At 51.2% G+C, this 21,899-nt stretch overlaps 1 protein-coding gene across 1 annotated transcript; it reads left to right on the top strand.

Moving 5' to 3' along the window:
* Nucleotides 1-7,011: 7,011 nt before the first annotated feature.
* LOC116945531 (fibroblast growth factor 6-like) lies at nucleotides 7,012-16,974 on the top strand. Its single transcript, XM_032959902.2, has 3 exons — nucleotides 7,012-7,867; nucleotides 12,291-12,394; nucleotides 16,209-16,974. Exons 1-3 carry the CDS (start codon nucleotides 7,444-7,446, stop codon nucleotides 16,353-16,355), a joined length of 675 nt encoding a protein of 224 aa, XP_032815793.2. The 5' UTR covers nucleotides 7,012-7,443; the 3' UTR covers nucleotides 16,356-16,974.
* The last annotated feature ends 4,925 nt before the right edge of the window (nucleotides 16,975-21,899 follow it).

Here is a 21,899-nt window from a genome sequence, read left to right as displayed (position 1 = left end):
GAATCGAATATCTACCCTAAATCGTGACGAATCATCCGATCACAGTGGGAAGGAGTAACTTGTTCCATGCCCAATAAATACTAAAGTACCCATTCAAACGTACATTTAAAACAAACCCACGCATTAACATAAATTGATATTGCTCTAATTTGTGTCCTTTACGCAAATGTGAGGCCAATAAAAAAAAATTGTTCGAGAACAAAAAAAATATTTCGTCAAACTCCTGCACATGTTAACAACAATAATAACAAAACACTCGATTTTCTAGCTCGCGCATATTTCGCGAACCGGACGCATTGTTCCTTCGAGAGCGGTGGTGACATTAACAAGCGCCACTAACGAGTGTCCTTAGCGTCCATCCCCGAGCGCATTGAGGTCAGAAGCAACAACTTGCTTAGCCAATTGAGTCACCAGAATCATCGCCGTTTGATAATCACATTGACAAACCATTTCCTCTGCCGCCGTGAATTGTTTTGCTGTTGACAAGCTTACACTCCATTGGCTACCGCTGCCTAATTAGGCTTGGTGTAATAATGGCCAGTTTTGCTCATACTGTATTTATTTTACAAAAATGTGCTCACTCTGGCTCCTCTTTACTGTATATTCGAACGGCGGGCGGTGTGCTTTTAGATGCGCGTTGTCCGTCATTAAACTGTTTACGTTTGTCATTATGGTCGCATTGTTATTTCAAAAAAAAAGGATGGTTCTTACGTTTTGTAACCCGAGACCCGCTCGATGTGCCACCACACCAAGGCGCAGGTGCACCGCGAGCTTTCATCAAGAATCGCGACACCACTGCACGTCTCGTCGGTTCTATCGTGCACCATGACCCAGAACAACGAGCCATCAAGCTCCACTTGATTCCTTGCAAAAAGATATCTATTTGGTGTTTGAACATCTTAACACCTCCTGTTGTATTGGCAGAAAGGGGGCCAAACGTGTTCTTATTTGTCTACACTTTGATACCGGCAGAAAGGCCCCCATGATGTAGCTGCTCGTCCCGAGCGATAAATGCTCAGATACGTGTGGCATTGTCTTTGTACTGTTCGCCTTCCGGCGTTCTCTTCTCTGACACTGGCGGTGGGAGACGAGGCCATAGAGAAGACTGCCGTCTCTGGTGTAGGCCAATCAGTTCCATAGACAATGCAGAGCCATGTTCGTTTACATGTTCACCACAAGTGCTGTGTGTGGTTAATGCAGACTTGATTCCTTGCGAAAGCTATCTCGATTTGGTGTCTGAATATCTTAACACCTCCTGTTTTATTTCCAGAAAGGTTAAAACGCCTATGATTATTTTTCGGCTCCACTGATATTCAGGGTTCTCATCCTGGCGTCCAGCTGCGATTAACCCAAATTTGTCGGAGCGGCATTTGAGCTCCCTTGCTGTGCGGCAACGGAAAGAGCAGATTCCAGAGTGTGAATCCGCGTAGCCGCCGTGCGTCACGGTGTTCCGAGGCCCTTGCCGCCACATGCCCGTGGGCCCCCTTTGCGAGGTGAGGCTTCCGAAAGTGGACGCAGCGTGGCGGCAGCGGCGATGCACCTTGCCGTCAACTCCTGGCTGAGTCAGCGGGGACTCCCCGTGGACAGCAGAGCGAGACCCCCCCCTCCCCGCCACCCCGTGGCTTCTGGTCGAGAAGTTGCCAATGGAAAAGTCGTCACGGCTGAATCATCGCCCGAGCTGCCACTGGGACACGCGTATAAACTATAACGCCATATACGCACATGGACACTTTTAGCACGCTTTTAACACGCTGTACGCACGGCAGAAAAGTTAACTTCAGCGGAAGCTATAATGTGTCAAGTAGAAGCGTAATAATGTGTGTGTTGGTCATAGGTCAGGATGGTGAACTTTAACAAAACGATCGGATATCAAAAGTTTACGGACATTCAGTTTAGTTTTCGCATGCGGGTGGGTTTATGGAATTCCGTGGAGAGATTAGGGTAGACACGTTGGCTGTTTGGAATTGCACAGCAGAGCAGCGGAGATGCAATCAGGAAGAGACAATTGTGATTAATGAGACGCGGTGTACAGAATTGAGGAGAGCAGCTTACCGAGACAGGCAATGGAGTGGTATCCAGCGCTTCACTACCGAGGGGAAGACCCAAGGTGGTGGTGGTGGTGGTGATGAGGCACACAGGGGAGCGGTAGTGTAGCGGTTAGCGCGCTGTGCTACGAGCCCGGCGAACCAGTGACGATTATATCTGAACCGGTCCTGGGCCTCCCCTAGGCCGACTCAGCCTAAAATGAGTACCTGGTGTAGCGATGTGTAAAACTTCAACGTTGAGCGTGGTGCAGACCACCCACCCCCTCGTGTGCCGTGCCGGTCTTCATAGGTGCTCGCTAACAGCACTTGCCCCAACAGTCTATTTCGGCTATAGGGGAATCTTTGTCTTTGTGTGTGTGTGTTGACGCTTTGTTTGTTTGATGAGACTGTAAAGAAGCGGTCACTGTTCTTGGAAGGATATGCAATCGCTGCAAGATCTGACAGAAGAAAGTGACGGCTCAAGCGAGGGATGGGGTCGGTGCCCACTGCCATGGCTCGCTCTAATGTCACCGCTGCCCTTCTTGTCCGATATACAGCAATACCCCGCTTTAGGTCGGGGATGCGTTCCTGCAAGGTGCGACGACGAATATCGAAACGACGTCAATCGAAGCGACTTACAGGGTCGTAGTGGGTGATGGAGGCGAAGGCTGAGAGGCGACAGGATAACGAGAGAGGACGCATGATGCCGTCAGCGACGTAAGTGTGGGGTTGAGGCGACGCAAATTACGTAGTGGTGTTAATAAAGCGACGACGTATCTGCGAAACGACGTAAAAGTGCGAGACTTAAGTCTGGGTATTACTGTTTTGAGATTTTTGTCTTTACATTTATAGTCCCTTTTGTCAAACCACTGCTAGATGTGGGCCTTCCCACGCCGTGCAAATCATGGGGGGGGGGGGTTACTTGACCAGCCTTCACCGCGTTGGTCAGTGCGGGTTGGTAAGGCTGGGGGAGCATAGATGTGGGACCACAGTACGGTACAACAATATATTTTGATACACAACAGCCTATATAAACACGCCTTATGCATTGGTGGTCACCCTCATCCAAGCACCGTCTAGGCTCAATCGCGCTTCGCTTTTGAGATCCGGAGCATTCTAAGTTGATCGGGCCACGGGGGCGATCATCATACACGTGCACGGTGCAAAAATCCCGATGATGCAGCATCGAGGCCGTGATCGAGGCTGCTGCTATGTGATGCTGCGGCCTGCAATAAACGCTTCTTCTTCTTTCGTATGGCTGCTGATGTAGATGCAGAGCAACAAGTAGGATTTGACATTCAGGTGGTCAAGCCAGATAGCCGAGCAGTCGCGGAGTGTATCGTCACTGTGATGTCTCCCTTCGTATTTGTGGATCGGGCATCGCATTGTGCGGTCTGTTCTTGATGAGCACAGTCGCACACTGTAGAGAGTTTTACATTCTTTATTTTCGCTTCAGGTATCCGCATCTACTGCCATGGTGGTTTGTGGCAGTGGATGCGGTTTTAGGGTGAATCGTGAGCTTCAGTGGAAGATCAATCCCAGGGATCTTCCGCGTTGGGCCTTTCACGAACGCACGTGCGACCCAACGCATTCACGCACAGTGTGCACAGGCGATTCCTAACTTTGAAGTGTCTGAACCTGTACCACCTGGCCATCCTGCACTCCCACACATTGAGTCGACCAAGTTCCTCTGGCCCAGCGACAGGAAGCGTTACTCAAAACTCGTAAGAGGTTCGGCATAGCGTAGTTTGTTTTAACTGAGCAGGTGTCTGGTTTAAAGCGTTCCTGGATTCATGTGCGGTATGTTGGGGGAAGGCCGGCGAATTCGTGCGCGTGTTTGTGTGTGTGTGCTCACAGCACTTGCACCAACTGCTTTGTAGAGGCTATACCGGGGAGGTGGGGATGGATATCTTTGCCTTTGCGTGTGCGTGTGTGTATGGTGCGTGAGCAAGTTCAATCTGAAAATGCATCAAGGTCTAATAGGCATCTCTGTTCGCGGGTTATATCATCGCGAAACACTGTAGTGGCGTTTGAAAATTGAGCGTCGAAATTTACTTTACAAGGTATGCATTGAGGCAAGCTGTCCTGGAGCAGTATCCGAAATTGGCATTGCAGTTTCCAGTGCTTGCACGATCAATTCCGCGGTCGACTCAGCCCATCATCTCTCCGTGATAGAGAAAACATTAGTTCCCGCTTTGTGGCTCATCCACAGTGACCAGGGTATAGAAAAACGAGTCCCCGTCATTCAATGCTGAATTTGCACCACTGGTTCAGGATCATCAGCACGGAGACAACTTGTTTTGATTGGTTATCGAGGTACAATTAAGTTAAATTCGCAATCGTCATAACCACAGGGCACGCAGGGCTGTGTTTCACGTGGTTCTATTTGTGAAGCTCACGTAAATATGCGTCAGAGGCATCTGGAGAGGCCGCTTTGCGCGATGTTGGCGATTACACGAACACACCACCCAGCAGTGTCTGCTGTGGAGTGGCGATGTGACACCATCATTCAAAGGAGTAGGTCATTATAAAGTGCTGCTGTAATGGCTAATTCAAACTATGGATATTAAACATTAAATTATATTCTTTGTCATCATCATCATTGCCAATTTTCTGTCCACCGTTGGATGAAGGCCTCCCCAAGGTTGACGCCTGTCATGCTCCTGCGATGCCACAATCCCTGTCACTCCCGTGCATGAGCTGATTTAATCGTTCCATCTCCACGGTGGTCGTCCTTTCAATGGGTGGGTTTCCTCCTGGAGCTACCATTATGTGACCAGTCTCATCCATCTGCTATCATCCGTTCGAGCGATATGCCCTCCCCAAGCCCACTTTTATTCATGTCAATACGATGTCTAATTTGCATTTGTTCTAGGATCCACATGGTTAATTTTTCTCATTGCTATTCCCAGCATGTATTTCTCCATGCTGCTTCGCATACTTTAAAGAGTTAATTCCACGTTCTTTGTCGGAGTCAATGTTTCCAATCCATGTGATGGCGGGTAATATTCACCGACTGAAAAACATCTTTTTTTAAGGCACATTGGCATGCCGCTTTTTCATTTTCCGGCCGTGTCCCTGGAAGAATTATGCCCTTTTATTTTGCTCATATTCATCTTTAGCTCCACATCACGGCCTTCTTTGTCAGGGTCCTCAATCGCCGCCGTTAATTCAATAACGCCGGTTGTTATAATCCGTCCGTCGTCCATCAATTCGCGTGGACAGCTCTGGGGTCCGTTGCGGCGATCCGTGATGACCTCTGCGTTTGGCCTCGTCCCAAGTTCGGCGGTGGGAGGCGCGCGAGGAAGCGGTGGCGATTTCATAGATCCCAGGAGAGGAGAGGGCTCCACCAGGTCAGCGAGGGCCGCCCGCCTGAACCGACGTCAGTGGCGAGCTCCGAGCCTCTACATAGCAAGGCTGCGTTCATCAAAGTGTGAAAAGTGTGCGATGACGATGCTCATACGAGACGCTCAATTTCGAGGCCAACCAATCATGAAGAGCGGGCTGCTACATATTTTTAAAACAAATCGTTGTTCTACCAGTGACCAAATACATACTCATAATCATATTCTAATAAACACAATTTCATAGCAAATGCCGTAATTATTCCTGGCTTATGAAAAAAGGCATTTGATTCCATGGAATTCTGATGCGGTCATCCGAGCTCTCACAAACCAAGGTCTTGATTTTAAAATACGGCACGCTGAAAGTATCACAACATTTCATGATGATGGAACAGCGCCACTGAAATTCCATGAAGTAGCAAAATACAAATCAGCGGAGGAGTCAGGCAAGGTGAAATTCACTCACCACGGCTCCTGACAGTGACCGCAGTGCAGATATTTTGTGCAAACTGGACGGCAGGAATAAAAGCTTTTTAAATAAATCAGCGGCGAACGTATGAACCATGGACGACATAAATTACAAACGGAACAAAATGCACGCCTCTCCCTGCTCAAACCAGCATGGGGGCGGTGAAATTCCACATTTCCTAGGTGGGGCCCAGTATGTCCGGAGAACAGGCACTGCAGCCTTTCTCCAAGTGGTACTCATTTGATTGATTTCGGAGGGATAATGGGCTGAGCCGGCGGCTCTCAGACAGGAAATTAACTCACGTCTCTCCAACTCTAGTTTATGTACGACGACATCGCCACCCAGCCGCATACATTAACGCGATTTGATTGCGGATGGTACGCGTTCGGAGTGCAGCAAACGTGGGCACGCATTTTACATTCAACACCGACGGGTGGTTTAAAATGTACGTCGCCCACACTCCCCACGCCCTCCCACCCATCAATATCGCGCGAATTAATTTCAATCGTGGGCCGCTCCTCATCGCTCCGACGGCCGAGGTGCTGCCCTGACACAACCCCGGCCACGCGGCGCAAAGCGCGTGACGAAAACGGAGCGCCCGCGACGAGCCAAGAAGCAGCAGCAGCAGGCAGCAGCAGGCAGCAGCAGGCAACAGCAGGCAGCAGCTGGCAGCAGCAGCAACAGCAGGCAGCAGCAGGCAGCAGCAGCAGCCGGCAGCAGCAGCAGTAGGCAGCAGCAGGCAGCAAGCAACCACACGGAGAGATTTCGCCTTGAGACGCAATCGTTCCCGCGACTCAGCGCACACGCGCGCACTGCAACGGCAATCGAACGTCTGCGGAGGCGACTCTGTGACATTTCACGGATTTTTCTCTGGGCATTAGAAAGAAGGGGGGCGGGGACGGAAACAAGTTCCCTGCATTGTTGATCTCATACCTGACAGCACGCTGCTTTGTTGGGGCCACGAGTTCGCAGCGGGTGGCCCGCGAAACGCAGCGTGCATCACGATGACGCACGAGGGAGGAGACACCTAAGGGGGTCAACAACAACAACAAACTCGTTCTAGCGCACCGCAAGAATAACTTTTTTTTTTCTTCCCGAACCAAGAACCGCTCCGTAAATTTAGCAGAAATGTCATTTAACCCACGTGATTCAATAGCGAGACAGATTCCTTATAAATAGGGCGGGCTGACTGATGGCAGTTTGCATCCACCGCACTGTGTCACCACCAATGTCTTGGCGCAAAGCCACCGTTTCAACTCCAATCCGTACGACGTCAACGCAAGGCATTTTTCCTCTCTCTCTTGCAATCTCGTCCGTTCACTGCCGACGTGCGCCCTCGCTCTTTTGGAGTGGCCAGGCATCTGAGACCGGACCACATTCTGGAAGTATAGAGACATTGTTATTGTTGCTATAATAAGTCCTGCAGTGTCAGTGCTGCTGGTGGCGGTGGTGGTGGCAGAGAGAGAGAGGGAGACAGACACAGAGAGAAAGAGAGTGGAGAGAGAGAGGAGACCGGCTTCAGTCTGCTGGTATTTTTAGGTGGATCCCATCAACCAATCTTCCCTCCTGCAGGCCAACAATCCACGTACCGCGTGGCTGGCACACGATGGGTGGAGCTCAGCCGGTTCTCCACTTGGCAGTAGCAGCGTGCCTCGTTACGTGCGCGCCGCCAAATTTGACGCAGTGCTACCCGCTCGCGACCTCCTCCGGCCACGCCACCGTGCCCCGCCAATTCTGGCTCGTGGGCTGTCGACACAACTCCAGGTATCCCCCCGCGTCTTCCAACTCCTCCTCATCCTCCTCGCCGTCGTCATCATCTCCTGCTGCCCTGGGACTCCCGGGCGACGGGCGAGGTTGTACGGTGGGCGGCTCGGAGCGGGCGCTGAAGCGGCTGGAGCGGCGGGGCCCGCGCGGCTACCTGGCGGGGATCAAGCGGGTCCGCCGCCTCTACTGCAACGTGGGCATCGGCTACCACCTGCAGGTGCTGCCCGACGGGCACGTCAGCGGCGTGCACAGCGAGAGTCCCTACAGTGAGTGTGCGAGCGGCGGTCACACCGCACCGCGAGGGGGCGTGGGGCGGTTGGTGATACTGGAGGAATCTGATGAGCTGTAAAGCTCTTTTTCACACATGTCCAGTAGATTACTGTCGTACACCACCCCCCCCCCCTCCTCCTCACCACTCGGACGGCGGGGTGGCGGGGGCACGAAAGTTGACGCGACACAAACTTTGAGCGAATGTCGAACGCTCAGTGGAATTTGCGACGGTGCGATCCTGCTCCGGTCTATTGTGCGCATCGCACAATGTTAAAAAAAAAATTCGTAAAAATTTTTGCATTTAATCCAGCCACGTGCAACTACTGCCGAGATTCAGCAAACACTCAAGGGTGCCGATTCACCGAACTGAGGCAGATGCGCAGGGGCACAATTTCTGTTTCACGGTTATGGGGTTCCGTTTATTTAGTTTGACATCGGTGAAGACTCAACAGGCCTGGCCGAGTCTCGTTCGCAACGAGTGACCTGGGGCATTGGTTCTGCCAGTTGGGGGTGGTGGTAGTGGTGGGGGGGGGGGGGCGATGATTTACCGTAATAATCCCAATTGAGTAATTTTGACATCCGCCAAACTGGTAAACTTTGAAGAAAACCCGCCACACCGATGCTAGATAACGTAACAACATTTTTGGACTACCAATTTCGATGGCTGAGAGTTCCCCACCCCCCCCCCCCCGCTCCCTTTCCCCCACCGACCACTTGAGGCCTGTTGGCACCGCTCCCGCTCGCTCTCTGGGCATGGCTCACTCGCCGCAGTTGAACGGCACGAGGCGTCCACCAGGCCAGCGCCTCCACGCACGTGAACTTGGCCAGAGGCTGACGGTGGCGGTGGCGGTGATGATGAATGTGCGCTCGGTTGGCCTCGGTGTATTTTTGGTGACAGCTGCGCCGTGCTGTGTATAGGATGCCTGTGGCCGTTGGTAACCGCGGATGTACACAGACAAGCTCACACTGGCCCGTGTCACACCTATAATTATATAGACGCACATGTACGTACGATATCACTCGCGCACACAAAAGACAAAGATCCCCCGGATAGTCTATTGGGGCAAATGCTGTTAGTGAGCACCTATGAAGGCAGCCACAGCACGCGAGGGGGTGGGTGGACAACACCACGCCCCGGCCGCCTTTGTCTCCCTAGTGGCGATGTTTTACACACCAGCACACCAGGCACTCGTTTGAGGCTGAGTCGACCTAGGGAACACCGAGCACCGGTTCAGATGTTGGCCGTGACAGTGAATCGAACTTTGGTTGCCGGGTTTGTAGGGCAGTAACAACTACTCTACCGCTCCCCGAATATAAAGACATGCATGTGCTTGCCAAGACAAAATATCCCCCGGATAGCCTCTAACAGACTGTTGGGCAAGTTCTGCTAGCGGGCATCTATATAGAAACACGGAGACACCAAAAAGCAAGGTGCATGAATGTTCATGAAATTCCGAATTTGACACAAGACGTGTGGCTGGCATCGGACACGAGCCATAATCGGATATGTCAACTGTTTTAACTGCCTCACGCCTTGTGGATTAGAGCAATTAACGCTCTGAACTCCCTTGTTTCTTTTGCCAAACACAGCATCGCCATGGTGACTAAGTGGTCGACCCTCAGTTCATTTCCACGCCCCCCTGTCCTCTCACCCTCTCACCCTCTCCTTCTCTCTCTCTCTCCTCTCCCTCTTTGCTTACCTCCTCCCACTCCGATGCTTTAAATATCGCACCATGATCTCTGTCTGCTTCCCAGAGAGCCGAGACGGACCGAGCTTTCAGCCTATCACAAGAATGGTTACGTGCCACCCCGGTGGATTATGGGCATTTAACGCAAAACAATGAACGCAGACAAGGATCACTCTTCTTCTTTGGTTCTTTCGGTAAAGTCACGTAGAATGAGAATAAAATAATAAATTGATAAAATAAAATAACACAATAATATTCTCACGACGCTTGTGTTGTGGCCGAAACGTCGTGAGAATATTATTGTGTTATTTTATTTTATCAATTTATTATTTTATTCTCATTCTACGTGACTTTACCGAAAGAACCAAAGAAGATGAATCATTGCAGTCACGAAAGCTTTAAATCGAAATTTAAGGATCACTCTTACCGTCGATACGTTAAATAAATTAACGTTTAGGTCCCATCGGCCTTTTGGGACTGCTGCGGCAATGGTTTCCAGCAGTTTTTTTTTATTTTTCAAAAAGAGAACAAAGACTATGCTGATGAAAGTCAGAAAGTCAAAGCACGACCAGAGTTCTGCTCAAATGAATTCTGCTAGAAATCATCGGTCCAGAAGCCAGTAAAAGGCCGGCAGATCCTAAATGTTGTTTTAGTTTATTGGCGATGAAGCGCAATCCCCTTTTGTCCGTTTATTTTTAGCCTCTCGTAGCTGTCACCTCAAGCAGGTCTCGGATTGTTCAAATCTCGCGTTGTGGCGCTCAATAAACCCAAAGCCGCCCCCAATGCCCCATTGAGCACGTGGTGAGCTCCGCGCTTTATTCATCCGGGGAAACATCTCAGCAAAGTCGAAAGGCCCTTTTTCAAAATGGTCTCGCGGGAATTTGGATGTTTCGCCCAATTTCATGAATTCGTGTTTTGCCGATTGGAGAAAATTAGATAACCTGGGGACCCCCCCCCCCTACACACACACACAGGGGGTGTTTGACTCTCCGCACAGAAATATTCAAGGACACAGTGAGTCCTCTTTGCCTTCAAAGTGCCGCTTGAAGCGGGAAAAAAACGCATTCAGCGAAAACGATTTCCCCATGAATAATGTAGCGATAAAGTTTGGCGAGATGCGATGTACTGCGCACACACAGTGGCACAAACTGAGGGTACACCGCCGCGTCGCGATATCGTCCCACGTCCTCTGTCATAACGCTCAGCCGCGTGACCTCAACAAAGTAGTTCGTCGCCGACCGCTCGGAAACTCTGTTATGACTGTGAGTGCTCCACGTGATGACGGTGAGTGCTCCACGTGATGATGGTGAGTGCTCCACGTGATGACTGTGAGTGCTCCACGTGCTGACTGTGCGTGCTCCACGTGCTGACTGTGAGTGCACCACGTGATGACAGTGAGTGCTCCACGTGATGATGGTGAGTGCTCCACGTGATGACTGTGAGTGCTCCACGTGCTGACTGTGCGTGCTCCACGTGCTGATGGTGAGTGCTCCACGTGCTGACTGTGAGTGCACCACGTGATGACTGTGAGTGCTCCACGTGATGACTGTGAGTGCTCCACGTGCTGACTGTGAGTGCTCCACGTGCTGACTGTGAGTGCTCCACGTGATGATGGTGAGTGCACCACGTGATGACAGTGAGTGCTCCACGTGATGACTGTGAGTGCACCACGTGCTGACTGTGAGTGCTCCACGTGATGACAGTGAGTGCTCCACGTGCTGACTGTGAGTGCTCCACGTGATGATGGTGAGTGCACCACGTGATGACGGTGAGTGCTCCACGTGCTGACTGTGAGTGCTCCACGTGCTGACTGTGAGTGCTCCACGTGATGATGGTGAGTGCACCACGTGATGACAGTGAGTGCTCCACGTGATGACTGTGAGTGCACCACGTGATGACTGTGAGTGCACCACGTGATGACTGTGAGTGCTCCACGTGCTGACTGTGCGTGCTCCACGTGATGACGGTGAGTGCTCCACGTGATAACTGTGAGTGCACCACGTGATGACGGTGAGTGCACCACGTAATGACGGTGAGTGCACCACGTGATGACGGTGAGTGCACCACGTGATGACTGTGAGTGCTCCACGTGATGACGGTGCGTGCTCCGCATTATTCAAAAAGTTTTCTCTAATGGGAGAACCGCGTTATTGCGGAAGCGTCTGTGTGAACACGCGTTGAGTGATGACTTTACCGTACTCTGCTATCGTGCAATCCCAGTCTCCCACCCACATAGAACTCAGTTAAATCCTGGTCATCTGATGAGGTCTGATGAGTTCAGATGTGACTACTCCTAACAGGTGCATGGCACCGATGACACCGCTCTGTCGGCGTTAAGGGGCGCTCCTTCTCTGCCTTTGTGTTTGGGATGGTGACACGGCAGAGCCACTTGTTGTCAAGGTTCACGGTTCAAGACAATTGGCAGCACTGGTTAACGCTGCAGGCGTATTGACCACAAATACACGCAGTGTGCTTCAGCTTGGTCGTTCAATGACCCTGTGACGTTATTCAAAAGTGAGTGGGCACGTGTGCCCGGGGTCACGGATAACGTTTGCCAAAATGCTCAAGAATTACTTAATTTGGTCACGTCACACATACAGCAACATCGGCCACTACTGCGGACGATACCCGTCTGGAAAAGCATAGCGCCCGCCTTCGCAAATCGCCTTGCGCTATGAGAATGGCGCGTCTACCAAACGTGACGATGATCGCGTTCGATCTGCTCCGTTAGGTCTCCTGGAGATCTCCACCGTGCAGCGAGGGGTCGTCAGCATTTTCGGCATCAAAAGCGGCCTCTTCCTCGCCATGAGCAGCAGAGGGAGTCTCTATGCTACGGTGAGTGTGAGCCTGGCTCTAGGTGAGTGTGAGCCTGGCTCTAGGTGACGGTGAGTGTGAGTCTGGCTCTAGGTGAGTGTGAGTGTGGTTCTAGGTGAGTGTGAGCCTGGCTCTAGGTGAGTGTGAGTCTGGCTCTAGGTGAGTGTGAGCCTGGCTCTAGGTGAGTGTGAGTCTGGCTCTAGGTGAGTGTGAGCCTGGCTCTAGGTGAGTGTGAGCCTGGCTCTAGGTGAGTGTGAGTCTGGCTCTAGGTGAGTGTGAGCCTGGCTCTAGGTGACGGTGAGTGTGAGTCTGGCTCTAGGTGACGGTGAGTGTGAGTCTGGCTCTAGGTGAGTGTGAGCCTGGCTCTAGGTGAGTGTGAGCCTGGCTCTAGGTGAGTGTGAGTCTGGCTCTAGGTGAGTGTGAGCCTGGCTCTAGGTGAGTGTGAGTCTGGCTCTAGGTGAGTGTGAGTCTGGCTCTAGGTGAGTGTGAGTCTGGCTCTAGGTGAGTGTGAGTCTGGCTCTAGGTGAGTGTGAGTGTGGTTCTAGGTGAGTGTGAGCCTGGCTCTAGGTGAGTGTGAGTCTGGCTCTAGGTGAGTGTGAGTCTGGCTCTAGGTGAGTGTGAGTCTGGCTCTAGGTGAGTGTGAGTGTGGTTCTAGGTGAGTGTGAGCCTGGCTCTAGGTGAGTGTGAGTCTGGCTCTAGGTGAGTGTGAGCCTGGTTCTAGGTGAGTGTGAGCCTGGCTCTAGGTGAGTGTGAGTCTGGCTCTAGGTGAGTGTGAGTCTGGCTCTAGGTGAGTGTGAGTCTGGCTCTAGGTGAGTGTGAGTCTGGCTCTAAGTGATGGTGAGCCTGGCTCTAGGTGAGTGTGAGTCTGGCTCTAGGTGAGTGTGAGTCTGGCTCTAAGTGATGGTGAGCCTGGCTCTAGGTGAGTGTGAGTCTGGCTCTAGGTGAGTGTGAGTCTGGCTCTAGGTGAGTGTGAGTCTGGCTCTAAGTGATGGTGAGTGTGAGCCTGGTTCTAGGTGACAGTGAGTGTGGCTCTAGGTGACGGTGAGTGTGAGCGTGGCTCCATCGCGCACTTCATCGGTGAGCATCGGACGACGCGGCGATCGAATCGATTAAAATCGATCGTCAGAGCTGCCCGGGTGCTTCAAAGTTCAGAGCGCTGATTTGGCTCCACCACAGGTTCTAAAGCCAGTCAGCTGCCCATTGTTGTCTTTCCCCGTACCTCTGATTACTACGGTTGGCTACGTACGGTGCGAACGAAGTTCAACATACGTACATTAAACCCGCTTCTCAAGTGTGGCGAGTTTATGTTGACTCGCATAGAGAAGCGTCGACTGACATAGAGTCAAATATATTCACATAGAGACCCATAGAATGACATTGAATCATGTCGCGACCCAAAACAATTACAATTCCGTAGAATGTCTGCCGTGGGTGGGGTGAATAGTGACGTTTCTATTCGTCAAATTTTCTATTTATTTTATGGGCAGTGTGAGAAAGAAGGCAGTTCCATTTTTGAGTTTGGTGGAAATTTCCGGATGTTGGTCGAGGTTTAGTCAAAGTGCCTCCCCACACACAGAGACCACGGGGAAGAGGCTCATCTTCCCTGGCAGCTAAACCAGGGGTGGACATTCCACATTCCTTTGGTCAGAATCAGTGCATCATAGGACAACCACAAAGCGCTACTCGTAATCCATTAACGTCTCGTGATGTATTACTCAGCATTGAAGCCTTGCACTGCAGCGAAGCCATTTACATCATGCCACCGAGGATGCTCATTCTCACCGAGCACAACATCCATCGCCGAGCATTGCAACACGTGGGATAGAAGTCGAGTGCCTGGAGAAAACCCCACACACGAGGGGGTAACGTTCAAAACAACCCACGCAGGTAACGTAACAGGTCAGCCTCACGACCGGAAGGTTGAGTTTTCTCATTCTGGTTGATATTTTGTAACAACTCATCATCGCTCTAAATCAAAGGCAAGCCACAGTAGTGGCCACGGTGGCCATGGAACGCAAACTGCGTACCGTGTGTGGTTTGCACTCCGACACGAACTCTCCCCTGGAACCCTCTCGTGGCTAGCAGACCTTGACTTGACATGTAGCGCCTGAACACGTTTTGCTATACGCAAGAATCGAATCACCCCCGCAGTGGATACGATGAGCAACATATTTTGTCGACGTGGGAATGGAAACAGTTGTCTTGCGGATCTACTGCTCCCCGTCATTGGAGAACAGAATGCCTGTCACTGGCTCAGGGCCACGGATGGAGATGAACAGGGAGCCTCTTCGTTAAAGTCACGTAGGTATAAAATAAAATAAATCACGACGTTTCGGGCGCAACACAAGCGTCCGTCATCAGGTGGGGAAAGCATGGTCTGCTGCTGAGGCAGACTTTTAAGAGGTTTATTTTATTTTATACCTACGTGACTTTACCGAAAGAACCAAAGAGTATGGATTCCTGCAGTCACGAAGGCTTCAAATCAAGATTGGGCCTCTTCGAGTCGATGATTTGAGACACATTTCTACGAGAATTAGAACACAATACCGCATCAGTGACATCTGCTCGGTGAACCACTCTACGCTTGCCACCTGCGTGATCATGGTGCCACTATGGAGCATAGATGATAGGACAATAGTCTGAGTTCATAATTGGCAATAAGTAACGGCAAAGCAGTTATAAGTGACTCACAGAATTGTGCGCAGTTGCGTATACAGTGCACGACTTCCCTGAAGGCTTCAGCGAGCACATTAAGGTCCTGGGAGTGGCCTAGCCAGTCTCCAGACCTTAATCGCATTGAAAATCTGTGGAGGGAGCTGAAGGGTTCGAGTTGCCAAACGTCAGCCTCGAAACCTTAATGACTTGGAGAAGATCTGCAAAGAGGAGTGGGACAAAATCCCTCCTGAGATGTGTGCAAACCTGGTGGCCAACTACAAGAAACGTCTGACCTCTGTGATTGGCAACAAGGGTTTTGCCACCAAGTACTAAGTCATGTTTTGCAGAGGGGTCAAATACTTATTTCCCTCATTAAAATGCAAATCAATTTATAACATTTTTGACATGCGTTTTTCCGGATTTTTTTGTTATTTTTCTGTCTCTCACTGTTCAAATAAACCTACCATTAAAATTCTAGACTGATAATTTCTTTGTCAGTGGGCAAACGTACAAAATCAGCAGGGATCAAATACTTTTTTTCCCCTCACTGTACGTGACTTATCGAAAGATCCAAAGAATATGAATTCCCGCAGTCACGGAAAGCTTTAAGTCAAGATGTAATATTTTATATTAACAATTTTTTATATGAATTGTAAACTACTGAAAATAAATTAATAAATGTGCCCAGTTTGGGGAGGGGGAGGCGTTGCCCCCCCCCCCGTGTCGCCCCCCCTCACCCAAACTCCACCTACGACCCTACCTACCTACTTGCTGTGCTGACACAAGGACGGCCACCACCACCGCCACCCCCACCGCCACCACCACCACCACCGCCACCACCACCGCCACCACCACCTAACATCGCCCCCTTCTTCTCTCTCCCCCACCGCCACCACCACCGCCACCACCACCCGCCCACCACCACCCTCACCGCCACCACCACCACCCCCACCACCCCCACCACCACCACCACCACCGCCACACCACCACCTAACATCGCCCCCCTCCCCTTCTTCCCTCTCTCCCCCCACCGCCACCACCGCCACCGCCACCACCACCGCCACCACCACCACCGCCACCACCACCACCTAACATCGCCCCCCTCCCCTTCTCTTCCCCCCACACGCAACCACCACCAAACCCCCCTCCTCCTCCTCCTGTCTCTCTCTCTCTCTCTCAGCCGTACTTTACGGACGAGTGCAAGTTCGGCGAGACGCTGCTGCCCAACAACTACAACGCGTACGAGTCGAGCGCGCACGCCGGCACATTCGTGGCGCTCGGCAAGCGTGGCCGCGTGAGGAACGGCGGCGCGTCACCCCCCGAATGACCGCCACGCACTTTCTGCCCAGGCTGTGAGCGAAGCGGAAGGTTCGCGATCTAAAACCCCCACACCCCCTCGCCCCCCCCCCCACACCCCCAAAAAAAACCTCAATTATGGATAATATTGTTCGCGACAACCCATGCGTTAAACTGAACCAGAAAGCCTTTGCACCAGTGGGGTTCCACTCACTGGTGCGGTTGTTCCACTCACTTGTGCAGTTGTTCCACTCACTGGTGCAGTTGTTCCACTCACTTGTGCAGTTATTCCACTCACCGGTGCAGTTGTTCCACTCACTTGTGCAGTTATTCCACTCACTAGTGCAGTTGTTCCACTCACTTGTGTAGTTGTTCCACTCACTTGTGTAGTTTGTTCCACTCACTGGTGCAGTTGTTCCACTCACTCGTGCAGTTGTTCTTCACTCGTGCAGTTATTCCACTCACTGGTGCAGTTGTTCCACTCACTGGTGCAGTTGTTCCACTCACTCGTGCAGTTGTTTCACTCCACTCGTGCAGTTGTTCCACTCACTGGTGCAGTTGTTCAACTCACTGGTGCAGTTGTTCCACTCACTGGTGCAGTTGTTTTACTCACTGGTGCAGTTGTTCCAACTCACTCGTGCAGTTGTTCCACTCACTCGTTGCAGTTGTCTTCACTCGTGCAGTTATTCCACTCACTTGTGCAGTTGTTCCACTCACTGGTGCAGTTGTTCCACTCACTTGTGCAGTTGTTCCACTCACTCGTGCAGTTGTTCTTCACTCGTGTAGTTGTTCCACTCACTTGTGCAGTTGTTCTTCACTCGTGCAGTTGTTCCACTCACTCGTGAAGTTGTTCTTCTCACTCGTGCAGTTGTTTCACTCACTCGTGCAGTTGTTCCACTCACTGGTGCAGTTGTTCCACTCACTAGTGCAGTTGTTCCACTCACTGGGTGCAGTTGTTCCACTCACTTGTGCAGTTGTTCCACTCACTTGTGCAGTTGTTCTTCACTCGTGCAGTTGTTCCACTCACTCGTGAAGTGTTCTTCTCACTCGTGCAGTTGTTCCACTCACTTGTGCAGTTGTTCTTCACTTGTGCAGTTGTTCCACTCTCTGGTACAGTTGTTCTTCACTTTGTGCAGTTGTTCCACTCACTGGTGAAGTTGTTCTTCACTCGTGCAGTTGTTCCACTCACTGGTGCAGTTGTTCTTCACTTTGTGCAGTTGTTCCACTCACTGGTGAAGTTGTTCTTCACTCGTGCAGTTGTTCCACTCACTGGTGCAGTTGTTCGGCGTGTGCGGTGCCGCCACAACATTTGAAAGCATTGCGGGGTTTGACAGCAGCACGACGACGACGACAACGACGGGGTTGAGTTGTCACTCTTAGTGCCTATTGTCGGGGGGGGGGGGGGGGCGGGGGAGGTACCGCGCGTCACCAGGGGCCGCCAGTGGCACCGCCGGGGCCTTGCAATGAAGAACACCACGCTGGTGGATAAGGGGGGGGGGGTGAGGGGGGTGGGGTAAGGGGGGGGGGTGAGGGGGGTGGGGGGCACTCGGGCATATGGGGGGGGGGGAAAGTTCAACTTGACAAGTAAGAAACAATGAAGAGCTTGGGATTTTTTTTTTATTCGAGACTTTGGACATTTAACAAATTTCTGGGTTTGGATTAAAACAAAAAATTAAAACTTTCTAACGTGACGGTTTGGGAGTGTTTGAAGCTTGAGAGGTGTGGATTGGTTTTCTTTTTCAATTTGAATAATTGGAAATGTTTTAAATTGAGAGTTTGGGAGAGAAAAACGCCTATTATTTGAGAATATTGGAGTTTTTTTTTTGTTTAAAACGAGAGACATTTCAAACCTTTCAAATGTCACGAGGACGCAGGCATGTTTCAAACGTGAGGGTCTGGGGAATGTTTTACCAACTTGATTGTTGGGGAGTTCTTCAGACCTAAGGTCATTTGGAATGTTTCGCTTACGCGAGGGTTTGAGCCTGTTTCTTACTTGCAGTGGTCCCTGTCCTCAACGCTGGCGCGTGCATGACACGGCTGACTGCATGCAGTGTCTGTTCGACACCCACGGTGCAAGGAGTGCGACGTCACGCGTAAGCATTGTGCTGGGTGGCTTCTGGAAGCTGACATCAGTCGAGGTTTTCAAAGGTGACATCGTACAATTTTCCTGCGGCTTTCAAAGTTGTGCTTTGCAATCTCGCCACTGCTGCCGCCCTCCAAATGACCGTGAGCTGCCGACACAAATTGTATTGTCAAAAATGACGGTCAAGTGTAACCAACCGGTGCAGGGCTTCGCCCCGATAACCTTAGTGCAGACTGAATACGGAACGAACTGGACCTTACCGGAAATCCACCTTCCGTAGTCTCATTACATTTGCGCACAATTTGAAAATGTGACCCCCCCGCTGTTTCGGATATCATGCGGGGAGAGCGCTCGTTCCAAGCTGTGTTACTACGAACATTACGTTTGAAGTTGTGTTTCCCGCAAACATTACAAATCCGTTCGTCGCTCACTCGTTTGGAGGAAGCGGTCACGTGCAAGCGTCTAAATCGTCACACTGTGCTACTTTGAAGACGACCACAACAACAACGACGACGACAACAAGAAGGCGAGAGAATAAGTTACGTTGCTTCTAAAATCTCAAGTAGTCGGTAATCAGAGATGGATTACTTTTGAAAGGTCACCCTCCCACTTCCCCCCCACCCCTCTCGTGTCAGTTCCCCCTCCCTCGCGTTGTTAACGAAGTATTTCTACTTTCACCACTTGGAGGGCTTCAGGAGCCCACCTCGAAAGCACTTTACGTATTTGTATCGAAGGCACGTAAGCATCATGCACCCGTGTGCATTTACTCCACGTGCGTGGCGCGGTGGCACGGGTAACCGACAGATGCAAATATTTTAAAATATTACCGTCGCAAAATGTTATTTAAGCAACGTACACTGCATATAATGCATTTTATTATCATCAAATTAACAAACTTGATTTGAAGCTTTCGTGACTGCAGGAATTACTCTTTGGTTTTTTCGGTAAAGCCACGTAGAAAGAAAAGAAAATAAATAACAGAATACGACGTTTCGATTGCAACACAAGCAACCGTCATCAGGTGTGAATTAATGCAAGCTCGGAGACACACACACATACGGATACATTTCCTTTCTACGTGACTTTACCGAAATAACCAAAGAGTAATCAAATTAACAATCGGAGAGTCAGTGCAGAACACCTGCAGTACGCCCTAGAGAGGCGAAAGTCCTCGTTCTGTGGTCGCAGTTTGAGGTGGACGCTTGTTTTTGTTCTTGAACTCAGATTGAGTGAAACCTCTGGAAGCCAGACAGCCGTTGCAGCGACGGCTACGCACGTGGCCTATGCATCCCGCATTGTAGAGGCAGGGTTGGTGGATCACCACAACGGGGTTGCAAACTCCCTTCCCGTGGGCGTCGAGGTGACGCCAACAATTGGGCTCGACACCAGGATGCGGTCGAGCAAAGTGCGGAATTCACATCGTCTTCTGTATGGGATAAAGTGTTGCCCCCTCGCACGCGCGGGTTTTGTCCGGGTCCTGCGGTTTCCTGCCACGTGATATAAACACTCAATAATTGGCTAAAACATCTTCATATATCGAGGACTGCTCGCCGACTGACTGCCGCCTTCCAGCTCGTCTGTGACTCCTCGGAGACTGGGCGAGATGCAATAAATGACGCAATATAAAACATAAACGTCAGCGCAGGATTATTAATTGGGAGATCAGACGTTCTGGTGATAGGGCGGGGGGGGGGGGATATCTGGCACAGGGCAACTAATTAAGCACTCAATTACGACATTTTCTAAAAAATGAAATTAACACCTCGTGTCTAAATTAACACTTCAATTGCATTAACGCTTACTTTGTATTCATGTACAAACATTCTGAGCATAAGGTCACGCCACCACCAGCAGACCACGTGGTATACCGACGATGCAGCACTTGGGCGCTGTGGTATCAATGAACGCGGACTGCGACGAAATCACCGATCTTTGCTGATATTAGCCAATCAAATGCAAGCGGTGCGTGTCACATCATTGCTCGATCCCACGGATAGATTGGCAATTTAATCGACGCAGCGATGAACCCGCAAATTTCGATTAACCCCCGGTAATTTAGATGTTTGTTTATTATGACGATCCACAATGACTATATATGGGGGGTGGGGGAGGGGGGACAAGTCTCTGATCGGTGATTGTGTCGGGTGTACGATTTTATCGCTCTGTTAACGGCACCGCAGATCGACGCTGTACCTCCGCAAGCACGGGAACTGTGTTCCTGCTGGAGTTTGTTTGTTGTTGTAAAATATAGATATTGTATTTTATACAGGTGTAGTAGTCGTGTATGGAGATGGAGTCGGAGTAGGAAGCAACACGTTTTATTTATATCTTTAACAACACTCACTAGGACTTAGCATGAAGGGATAATGGCCCCTTCCACCCACAACCTGTGGAGGTACAGCCTCCGGGCTATCTATCCTAGCCACTGACCTACTCCTACAGCCCTCCGGCTGGCTGGAGCTAAGGAGGCTGACCCACCGCTGGCACCGGTGGGTCTCTGACCCCTGGCCCGTCCAGACCCGGCCCTCAGAAGGACGTCGGGCTGAGGGAACCTTAGGGTCCTAGCCTCTCGACCTCTGGCACCGCACTGAGCCCCGGCCCCTAGAAGGACGTCGGGGCTTGGGGTCCAGGGTCTCGTCTCCAGGTGGCTCCTCGACTTCGGCTTGAGGCGAACTGAGCTCTGCTCTCAGGAGCCCGCCTTTTATACGATTGCCCACCGAGGGGCGGGGTTCTGAGGGATCACAGATCCCCCACAGCCCCCTCCCCCCCAGGAGGGGTTCTGGTCGCAGGCAGTCCAACCGATCTGTTTGTTTATCCCGCTTTCTGCCTAGGGGCAGGGTTCTGGGGAATCACACACACACACACTCCACAGCCTCCACCCCGCAGGCGGGGTCTTGGTCAGGGTTATCAATGACCCCGCACATCGGCAGCGCTTTTTTGGCAAACCACCCAATTCTCTGTTCCCCCTCCACGTTGTGGCTCTGAGAGGCGTCACCGGCAGAGAGACGCTCACGTTGTCCTGAGCAGACGACGGGCGCCTCCAACTGCAGCAGGGAAACAGACTGCGTTCAGTATTCGACGATTGGCTCGCCACGGACCCATGCCTCCTAATAAGGGTTTGCGTGTCGATCACACAGCTCAGTTTCCAATGGCACCCAAGAACCAGCACATTCCAGAAGAGGGGTCCTCAGACGAACACAAAAAAAGGTTAAACAAATTAAATGTTGATTTGCCTCAAATATGACCACGACTCACATTACGGCCCTTAATACATATCCCCAGCCGAGCGCAGCTCAGATCAATTCCACCGAGATGTGCCCGTTTGAGACATCGAATACATCCCGTACATAATGGAGATGTCACCGTGGACAGTGCCGATGCCGCCATCATACTCTGCTATCGCTTCCCTCTGCCCGATCCCCACTGCTGTTGCAAAATCGTCACTCGACCCCCAACGTCTGCTCACACTCTTTCCTCGTCACCGTCTGCCCA

This window comes from Petromyzon marinus, chromosome 24 (assembly GCF_048934315.1).
Source record: "Petromyzon marinus isolate PM22_M1 ecotype Great Lakes invasive population chromosome 24, UKy_Petmar_22M1.pri1.0, whole genome shotgun sequence".
Taxonomy (NCBI): domain Eukaryota; kingdom Metazoa; phylum Chordata; class Hyperoartia; order Petromyzontiformes; family Petromyzontidae; genus Petromyzon; species Petromyzon marinus.
Note: the sequence above shows the minus strand (reverse complement) of the source record. Positions and strands in the feature narration are given on the sequence as shown.

Excerpts from the sequence above, each read along its gene's own strand:
- LOC116945531 (XM_032959902.2), top strand. The coding sequence starts at position 7,444 with ATGGGTGGAGCTCAGCCGGTTCTCCACTTGGCAGTAGCAGCGTGCCTC. Across the intron at positions 7,868-12,290 it reads GCACAGCGAGAGTCCCTACA|GTCTCCTGGAGATCTCCACC; the intron begins GTGAGTGTGCGA and ends CTGCTCCGTTAG. Across the intron at positions 12,395-16,208 it reads GAGGGAGTCTCTATGCTACG|CCGTACTTTACGGACGAGTG; the intron begins GTGAGTGTGAGC and ends TCTCTCTCTCAG.